Source organism: Gavialis gangeticus, unplaced genomic scaffold, assembly GCF_001723915.1.
Source record: "Gavialis gangeticus isolate Ggan-Ray unplaced genomic scaffold, GavGan_comp1, whole genome shotgun sequence".
Lineage (NCBI taxonomy): Eukaryota > Metazoa > Chordata > Crocodylia > Gavialidae > Gavialis > Gavialis gangeticus.
The window spans coordinates 66,921,932-66,933,010 of NW_017729029.1; the positions used below are offsets into that span (position 1 = coordinate 66,921,932).

The following is an 11,079-nucleotide window of genomic DNA, read 5'->3' on the forward strand; positions in this document are numbered from 1 at the left end:
AAAAAGATTCAGGAAGTATAGGTAAACACCATAACTCATAAGCAAAAATCCTATCCCCAGGTTGTAATCTTAAATCCAGTTCTCTGAGTTCTATAGCTAGTTCTTTAAAATGAATACCTGTTCATTTTTTTTTCAAATAACAGTTTTCTTGCCAGTGAAGCTTCATGTTTGACAAAAATGTATTTTATTTTAAGCAGATCACATGATGTTTCTCTTTAGTAGAACTGAAATACCCTCTTGATGCAACCCTATGAAATCTGAAAAAGCGTAACACCTATTGCTGCTAAGAAAAAATAAAAAGATAAAACTTCTGCAAGCAAGTGACAGCATTGGAACTAAAACTCACAATAAAAATAAACTTCTCAAACTGTAGTGATCAAGAAGCAATACAGAAGACATTGCGAATATAATTTTCCCTTTTTTCCTTAATATGTTCCACAACCTGATTGTGACTAAAATGTGAGATACTAAATGCTTCTTTTCAGTGACACGCAATCCTGTAGCCACAATGGGAATAAAGTATACAATTTTTACTCTTCCACTTCCTTGTGAGACATTCCCTTCAAGGCACAAAAAGATTAAACAGTGGACAGGACAGGACAGAACATTTCAGTTTAAGAAGTCTAAAGTTGCACAACACCTCTTATTTCATATTCAAAGCAAACCAAATCAAAATTAGAGTGATTTTTTTTATATGCAATGGATCATACCAAGACATTTGATATTCCCTGATTTGATTTTTTTTCTTTTTTTCACTTCTTTGAACTATTCTATATTTTTTATAATGAGACTTTAGAATTGGCCTATTAAGATATTAATCATAATTTTCTATATTGAATCCAATCAATCAATGCTATCTTAGCTGGTCATTAGTAGTAGATATTTTTTCTGAGAAATTCCACTTTTAGTATCTTTAGTATCTTTTATGTTAAAGTGTTTATCAACTTGTATCTTAGCCAAAACAATGACAAATATAGACGGGTCTAATCATTTCAAAGGAAAACTGGAAATTTAAAGAATGGTGTTAAGTGCAATGTACTGTAAAACTATTTTGTTCCATTATCATCTAGCATGGTTCCTTATGCTTCTCCAACCCAAATTACTGTGTTGCCTCTCTCAACTTCAGTGATTTCACAATTTAACTTGTTGAGCCGTCCATCCAGGATAAAGAGGGATTCCTTGGAAGGTGTCATAAGGTATTGGCCAAAGAGACCGCTGTCCTTGATAAGCCGGTTCTTATTGTTCCAAGGCCATTCTTCTGCCCCTATAGGCTCCTTAAGGCTCTTCACCATCTTAACTTTGCCAGAGGCGAGCTCTACAAACAACACATCCGTTTGCAAGCTGGAGCTACAATAGACATTGTACTGATGGGCTTCAGTAAACGATGGCTGAAAAGCCACATCAGATATGTGCAAGTTAGTGTGAATGTCAAATGCATCCTGGATTTCTCCTCTAATTGTAATGGACTGGACCTTCATGAGACCTTTTATATCATCAATGCTGACAAGGTAGTGCCCATCTGGAGAGATATATGGGGTGCCTGTCACATCACCATTATATCTAATCACACTGTCAGTAACACTATCCACTATAAGCTGTGGTAGAATAGCCCCAGTGGTATCAGGCTTGCAGCAGATAAAATAATATCCTCCAAGATGTGTATAAGCCAGAGACTGAGGAATACAATTATAATCCTTTAAACTAATTGTCTTGATATATGACATAGTTTCAAGATCAATTTTCTGGAGTACAGTCTCATCTTTATGAAGAATAAATCCGAACCTAAAAGGAAAAAGTACAAAATCAAAGAAAGTTCATAGCTTAATTGTATGCATTACATACAAATATACAAAATCTATACAAACAAAGTCAATGAGTTAAAATATATAGCAACATGTTCCTGAATATCTGGGCTTCAGATGTTTCCAAAGCTGTTCATGTGTTTTATTGATCTTTTGGCAATTATAAATCAGAATGTGTCTTTAAAAAAAGCAAAACTATGTACTGTATCTAGTAAATTGCAGAACATATTTTATTTTTCACTTGTGGAAAAAGATAAACATTAATCTGGCTGTCTCAAAATATACTGAGATTTTGTATATTCAGTTACAAAATCAGATAACTTTTACTAAACCCAGAATGGATAAAACACTTGAATATCAATACGTAGAACATCCCACACATTCACTTCATTTAGTTTGCATATTTTTTAAAGAACATCCAAATTAATCCAGTGCTCACTGCTATTCAGATAATTACACAAATTCTTCCCATTGTAATTCAGCTGAAGTGAATATCATAAAAGGGGTGAGTTTTATGCTTTCCAACTACAAAGACCTCATTTGTTAAAAACGTAAATAACCTTTTTATGCACTTCCATAAATCAAGTGTCCCAGATTTCCCATTATCCCATATTGTCCCCCTACCTAATCATCAGGCTACAAGTTAGGTATTATACCAGTGCCTCTCCAGCCCTCCCCTTGAAACTGCCTCACTATCTTATCTTCAATATCTTACATGAACAAACCTTCAAATATATCATTTTTAATAAAGGAATGAATGCTGATTTTTTTCCAAATGTAAGTTTTCTCTGTTGGAATGGAAAGTTTATACTTTAGTTTAGATAGCAGGTTCAAAAAGCATATATACATAATCTTTTTAATTTGGACCACTTGACTCAAAGTCAAAAATCTTATTGGGAACTGAAAAATCATCTTTTTCTTTCCTATAGTATCAATAAGGATATAGGTGGAAAAATCTGAAGTCTGCTCCTCCAAAAAACTTGAAGACAGGGAGTCAGATTGTCTAGGTACCTGAAAATATAAATAGCTCCCTCATAGGATTTTCAAAAACATCTCAAGAAATTAGATACATTGGAAAAATCTACCTGTATATTTAGGAACCTAAATGCCTTTGACTATCTGGCTCCCCATGACCAGAAATAATCCATCAACTTAATAAGTACATTTTGTATTTTCCTTGCTTTCTAAATCAATTAGTTTTACAAGCAAAACATGCTTTGATGAGCATTTTAAATGCATCTAGCACATTAATAGTACCTTTATTGAACCAATAAAAAACATTTTAAAATGTTGCTGTTGTACATTTTAATTGAATTATAATTTCCATCCAAACACAGCTTGACACAACTCACAAGGAAAATGATCATCTAGTAAATAAGAAATGCATCATCCATCTTTTTTTGTAACATAATAAAAATTAAGAACCTGAATAAATATATGATAAGTTGTATAATTGCTTAAATAGATCTGCATACATATAATGTACTATCCTGATTAGCAAAACAAAGTTGCAAATTTAGTGAAAAGGCCATAATTGGTTGCAAAGCAACATGTTTTAATGTTTATACCAACCAATTTGAATGAACTTCCCTCTAAGAGAATATAAAGTACAAATGCAAAACAAGATTAATATCAATTACTTAAATAAAGATTTCCTGCTAGCTGATTAAAATTGGTGATTTAAATCAATCCACCCAGCTTTTGAGTGCTTGATTGAGCGAATTTAATGGTCAATTAATGCAAGGTTTTTGCATTTAATTGCCATTGATTTTAAAAGAGAAAAATATAAGTTGTTAATCTTAGCTCCTGAGGTCCTCAGTGAGAGCTGTATGTTTCTTGAATCACACTTACAATCAAATTTTGATTATCTTATCTTTGGTTAACCAGAACCTTTGATTATAAGGATGCATTTATTTCCTGAGATTTGCCTACAGATCAGCAACTCCAATGTCCTGAACTGTAGGGAACTCTAGTCCTTAAATGCTATTCATATCCTCAGTACAAGAGTAATCAGTAGGAACTGTTTACAGGGTCAACGGATTCTTAACAAAGCAACCATCTGCTTTGGCTTCTACCATTTCCTCTAGCAGACCAATCGGAGCTAGTCAGTCTGAGCTTGCAAAATAAGTCAGTTTAATGGGCATTCAAAACCAGCTCCTTGCACCAGAGTTCTAGTTTTGAACCCTAACCATCTCCACTTCACATCATGCTATAGCGTAGGAGATGGCAAACTATGGCCTGCAGGTTTCATCTGACCCGTGGAGCCTTGGTTGAGGCAGCATCTGGCAGCAGGTGGCTCTCCCTGCATTGTGCTGAACTCAGTTACCTGGCACTCTGACAGAGGGGGAGCTCTGGCTATGCTGCACCTCAGTCAAGTGGAACAAGCTTTGGCAGAGAGAAGCTTTCACCACATTGTGCTGCAGCTAACTGGAAGGGAGAAGCAGCAGCAGTGGGCCATAAATCCTTGCTCATCTGACCCAAGCTGGGTCATGCCACTCCTCCCTTGCTGGAACATTTTGATTGTTCCTGCTATAGCTCATGAGGCAAATGGTCTAGCGCTTCTCCCTCCTAAAAGAGGGAAAGGAAAAGGATGCCATACCTAGCATGGTTCTGTTCTCAGGGATTGGACAAGATTTCTAAACTTAGTTTACAGCTTCTTGGTTGGAAACTAATAGGGTTGGGAACTTCCAAGTTGCAGGACCCTCATATTCTGGTGCTAAGTTTGTTGTTCTTATAAAATTCAACTCTAAAGACATAATTAATCTATTATTTCCTTCTGTTGCAACCACTGATCTTATACATTCTTTTGATCAGCTACATTCTCAAAGACTCAAGCCACACATTTACACTGAAGCCTATTTTTAAAGTATGTAGGTAAGAGTTGAATAGATTTTTCTACTGAAATTGCTACTTCTTTCTCATCTGAAAATGTCTTTAGCTTTGTTATTTCAAAACTGTTTTTGCAATGCCCAAGCTATTCATTCAGTCCTGTTTATACCAAAGCTTGAAGTCTAGTTGTTCATAAGATGACAAAACCACACATTTTTTAAAGCAGGAAAATATTTATCTACTCTCTTGTTACTTTAAAATGAATGAGGAGATCTTTCTTAAGAAAACATTAAAAAAAATCACCTTCAGGCCTAGACTAACATGACAAATTTCAGCCCAGCAGGTAATGTTTTGGAAATGAGTACACAAAAGATAGCTTTTCAAGAAGAAGAAGAATACTTCTTACACATATAGCAATTTTCATACAAAGATCTCAAAGCACTTTGCAAACACTATTGAAACTGAAGCACAAAGAGTGAGTCACTTGCTGAGGGCCATAAAGTAAGGATGGAAGCACAGGTCCTCTACAAAGACCATGGCCACAATCTCTTATATGTTAAGAGAGATAATAAATGGGTAGTAAGAAAAACAATAAAAAATGAAATTTAAAATGGACTATTTATACAACATTTGAGCAAAACCGTGTTTTTAAATATGAAAATTAATTGAAACAGGTTCTTAGAAAACAGTTGCCATGCAAAATAGGAAGTTGGCAGGTTTTCATCAAGTTCTTGGGGGAAGGAAAAGGACTCAAAGATGCACAATAAGTAATTTATTAGAAGTTTATCAAAATTACTGACATCACTACCCTTTTAATGAACTAGTGAAAAAGTCCCAATTTTTAAGGGCTATTAATTAAGTTACCATAACATTGAACTGAGCCATCAACCCAACAATGTGAGTGAACAGGCATAACAAAAAGGAAATTTGGAAGGAGTAGTTACCAAACTTGTGCTTGGAAATAAAGAGACTTGGTGAGCTGAATGTAGTCTGTTTATTTCCATGAGAGTGACGCAAGAAGAGCCTAGGGTGGTTGAACAAACCAGGTGAGCAATCTGTCTTTTCATGTCTCTGTGAGGTATGTTTTCAGACCCTTGGGTATTCAAATCAGACTCAGTATTTGAAACATATGAGTGGTTAATCAAGCCCTGTCAGTTCATTAGACACTAAGATGGATGTGAAACATCATACACTAAGAATAAATATTTCCAAATCAAGAAGCCCAGATAACTTGCACCCAGGAATCTACAAATACTCACTGAGGATTTAATGTTTTATTAAATCTTGGAATGCCAAGGAAAGTCTGGAAGACAGCTGATGTGCCATACTGAAAAGTGGCAACCAGGATACCCAAGTAACAACAGGTTAGTTAGTATGACATCAATTCTTGTAAAATAATTTAAAAACTAATATGAGAAACAATTGGTGAGAATTAAAGGACAGAAACATGATCTGTGTAGTCAATGTGGACTTATGAAAAATAGGTTTATCACAGAAATGTCATTTCATTCTTTGATCAGATAACAAGCTTTGTAAATACAAGGAATTGACTAGATATAAGATATACATGTGAGACATTTTAATACTGCACAATATTCTGAGTATCAATAAAGCATTTTCACTTGACTTAGAACCAGCTTTCAGGTTCTCAAATGAATAGTAGTCAATAGATATTGTCATAGAACTAAGATGTTTCAGGGACTTGTAGCAAATCCAGGGCCATACAACAAGCTCAAAAATGATCTAGCTGTAAATATAAGATCACTGCTGGTAACAGTTGTGACAAAGATTGGCAAAGTATGAAATAATGACATAGTGTTCATACAAAGCATTCTGATTCAGTGATAAGTAGGGCCTGTTGAAAAATAAGCTTGGATATAGCTTCATACAATGCTTGAAGAAAGGAATACAAGTTCTATTGAGAAACATGGGACTGGAAAGGGGTGTCCAAGGCCAAGAAGTCCAGCCCCCTGAGTTTGCAGGCAACCACTTACCCAAATATTGTCCACTCCAACTCTTCAAACATCACACACAAAACATATTATGAAAACAAAACTGGAGAAAAAAAAGCTACTGAAAACCATAGTTAAAAAGCAGGGAAAACAAGGCCACTACCTTTCCAATGGTAGTGAGTTATTTGATTATAATACATGCTTTGAGGATCCCAGAAAGGGACAATGCCTTCTACTACAGAAGAAGGAAAAAGCCTGCATATGCCTTCCTGACCCTACATTTAGTGACAGATTTAACCCTACGCAGGAGTCAGATGCTTTAGCCAGATGTCTGCAAGGTTTCTGAGGGTTAAGTTACATGTAACACTTAGACCATGTTAACTTTTGAATGTGCTGTAAGAAGTTGCATTTCTCGTCTGCACAGCTCTGACTTGCCACTGAAGGGCTAGCGAAGAGGGGTGTGGAAAGCTGCAAATTGCTTGTTTTATCTTTATGGTGCAGACTGAAGTTACCCTAGCACAAGCTGTGTAACATGCCCCACAGTTAACCATTTCCTGAAGTGGCACAATTTTGAGACGTTCAGAAGGCACTTAGCATGAGTTAATGAGCTTTAACGTGCAGGCGCTTACGTTTTAAGTGCCCTTAGTATGGTCTAAATGTAATATATAATTTCACCCTGTGTACCAGCAAGAACATTATTACATCTGAATTAAAACTCCCACCTTCAGCCGCAGCAACGTCCAATATTTTGAAGGAAGAAGGAAAGCACACACATAGAATCCAATAAAACATTCACAAGGAAAAAGACAATCTTAGTAATATGGGCAGTCAGCAGGCAGCCTGAAGCATGGAATTACTAGACAGTGGACACCTCCCATATGTTAACAGAGTTAACTTTAACCTTAATATGGGCACAGCCAATTCCTGAATTCACATGTCATATGCATTGATAAATATGCCAAAACACCCTTCCATGAACATATTGATTTCCATCTTGGAGCAATTCAGGTTTTTTTTCTCCTTTGGTATGTGTCCAGAACATCCCAAAGCTTCATTTCTCCAACAGTTAGTAATCTAGTGATTTCCAGTCTAGATTTGTTCATAACTAGTTGATGGCCATTTGATCTTGTACATATATTGTTCTTGAATTTAACTAGCTTATTTCTCTAATGTTCACTATGCAAATATATTTATCAAAAATAATCATATTCCAGTTTCAATCTTTGTTTTGCTATGCTATAGAATCCAAGCTTTTAAAACCTATGTAAATTTAGTCTGGCAAGTAGGGGAATGTGTCCTGTACAACAGTGACCTCCAATAGGATTTCAGGGTTATAATGGACAAGCAACTTAATATGAGGATCCAAGGCTTCCCTATGGCAAAATGGGCTTATGTGTTCCTTGGATGGATAAGGGTGGGTGTGTGCACAGGAATAAAGATGTGAACTTACTTCTATATATGGTCTTGGTGGGACTGATATCAAAATTTTCATGCAGTTCTTGATCTGCCATTTAAAAAAATAACTGAATTTGTTTAGAGGAATCAGTAGAGCCACATTCTGCTTTGAAAGCTAGAGAAAATGCCTTGCAGTGAGAGACTTGAAATACTTTGCAGTGATTAGCTTATCAGAAAGAAGACTGAGAGGTGATTTGATTACAGTGTATAAGTATCTTCTTGGGGACAAAATATTGGATGCTTTTTAATCTAGCTGAGGTAGGCATAACAAGAACCAAGGGCTAGAAGCTGAAGCCAGACAAATTGCTATTAGTAATAAAGCACCAATTTTTAAGGAGGAGGAAGTTTCACTGAGAAAAGAAATGGTGACTTTTCCTTCTATCAGGGTCTTCAGTTAGAGACTGAAGACCTTTCTTGAATGAAAATACATGATTTTAAAAGAATGAATTTGTCTTAAACCATTTCTGCTTTATATGTTTTATCATTTCTGTACACTGTGAATTTCACTGTGCATTTTAATTAACTTTTCTGAATGACCTTTCATACAACTGCACACACATCTCAAATTAAATGTCCCCTCTAGTCTAAACAATATATTTTCCTAGGGCACTGAATTTCACTGACAGGTTTTGGATTATTTTTATAATGCTACATTATAAAATGTGATCAAAGAGGCCTAAAGTCTTATAGGATCTCTCTTTTGAGGAATAAAATGTAATATATCTTATGTTAATGTAAACATATAATTACACTTCAATATGCATTCATAAAATAAATTATATAATAAAATTCAATAAGAATAATGATGACTATAAATATATTTTTATCTTAAGAAAAATGTACTAGAGCTATAAAGTATTCTTATGTTAATCATCAGTAAATTGTAGATGACCTGAAATAGCCACAGGTATCTTGGTAGATTGACAATAGAAAATGGAGCCCTTCCCCACAAAGTTGCTTATTTGAATATATATCACAGATCAGGAGCAAATAAGTAATCTTTCCACATGATGGTGTAATGACCAGGAGCAACCATCTATGAACAAATTGTGAAATCTCTTTATAATGTTATGTGAGATTACACGTATCTTTTTGATAGTAAGGACAGCCACATTCCTGTGGTCTATTTTTCTGCTCTTTAGGTCTAGAATTTCAAGTGATAGCACAGAGTTAGCATGGAGTGTCATTAAATGTTGGCTCTCTTTTTAAATTGACTTTTAGACAAAGAGAGAACTACTGCCCAAGTAAGTGTGGTTTTCAATTTGAAATGGAGCATCAAAAAGTAGGCAATGAGTCATCTGGTTGTGGGGTTTGAACACCAGGTGAAGATGACTGGGAAATCCCTTAATGGAAGAAACTGGTGCAGGCCACATGAGCCAAAGGAAACTTAAGAATTTGCTGCCACCATATACTTTCTGGATAGTGGAATCCTCTTACAGAGCTGTTCACTATCTGATATAAATACACTTAAATGTACAAGAGAGTTTTTGGGTTCTCTCTTTTTTTTTTTTTTTAATATAGCTACTCATAACTGTGCTATGAAATGATGCCTGTAGTTTATGTGCTCTAAGCCTGTTTTATAACTAAACTGCCGGTAAAACAACTGATACATCAGAGCACCTTCAGTTTTCTCAGATGATTTATAAGTAGGAAGTGGTATGTTTACTACAAAATTTCTCTCATACAGATTGATATGCAGTGGCCTCCCACTGTTTGTTAATCCCCGATTAATATTTATGAGAGTTTGAGCCTTCATCTAGCATAAAATCTAGCACAGTATCAGGCAGTCTATGCAGTGTTTGCCAAAGCGCATATTGCGAGCTCATGCAACTCAAGCCTGCAAAACATGACAACCAAAACTTATATTTTCAGCCCTTTATTTCATGTTTAGTATAGGTGGGAAGCTGTAGCCTGTAGGCATATTCATGTATGATGAGATGAGTATTTATCACAGTTGCAAAAACTGTAATTAATGGTTTCTTTTTCCATTTATTCCATATAAATATCTAATAAATATCTCTGTTTCTGAAATTTAGACCAACTAAAATTAAAAATAAATAACCATTTGAAAATGATTTTTAAAGTATATGTAAGAATTAACAGTATGCTACAAATGACTCCTTGCATTGTCTTAAAAACAAATCTGACAAGGCTTGTTTCCCTATGCCGTGTATTCCTTAAAACTTGGCTGTGTTTCTATTATTGCTTGTTGCCTCCTGTACGGGAAAGATTGAGTGATGTTCAACATAAAGTACTAAAGAAATAGCTTTCCAGCTGAACTTCAGATGGAAGCTGAGGTGAAATATATCCTTTCTTAAATAGCAGTTACATTCATTGTTAGTAGAAAAATGCACAGAGAAGTACAAATGGGTATATTTATTATGACTGTAAAGCTAGAGCTGGAACAAGTTCTGAGTAGCTCAAAAACTCAGACCTATTTGAAAAATGGATGCGCGTTTTTAAGCCCCAGATTTATGAATGTGAAAACCACTATGTAGGCAAAACCAGTGAACAGTAAAAACCATTATCTGCAGAACGCTGAGACATGCCTTCTTGCACAAACATGATCACCATATCCTGGTTATAAAAGACTTCCACTGTCACATGTCCTATCATAGTCTCCGTAAAACTCCTGTACAAAAACTTCCATAGCCAAGACAAAAGCTACCTCTGACAGTCCAACTGTAGCTTTTTCATTCTTCCCCATTTGAGCTGTTTTTATTTCATCAGCTATGTGAAATATTTTTCTCCATGGCCTCCGACCAACGAGTACTTGAATAATTCAAGTATGATCAAGTTTCCACATTCTATCATAAGAATTGCTATGATGAATAAAACTAACAACCTACCTAGTACAGTATTCTGTCTTTCACAGTGGTCATATCTGTCTTTTACTTACAAAGAAGATTCAAGAAATGCTAAAGTTAACAGTTATGGAATAATGCATTCATAAGGAAAGGTTTAGCCATCCTTTACCTTATGTCCCAACTTAATTTACTTTTGGGGGTTTTTTTTTTGGGGGGGGGGGGTTGGGGGGGGGG

At 35.3% G+C, this 11,079-nt stretch overlaps 1 protein-coding gene across 2 annotated transcripts in view; it reads right to left on the reverse strand.

The window, feature by feature from the left end:
* Nucleotides 1–220: 220 nt before the first annotated feature.
* The window catches only part of FSTL5 (follistatin like 5), a 777,648-nt gene continuing 766,789 nt past the window's right edge, over nucleotides 221–11,079 (reverse strand). For both annotated transcript variants that reach the window (XM_019521733.1, XM_019521732.1), the window contains one exon: nucleotides 221–1,782. In XM_019521733.1, coding sequence (XP_019377278.1) covers nucleotides 1,080–1,782 — 703 coding nt within the window. In that variant the 3' untranslated portion in view covers nucleotides 221–1,079. The remainder of the gene's footprint in view (nucleotides 1,783–11,079) is intronic.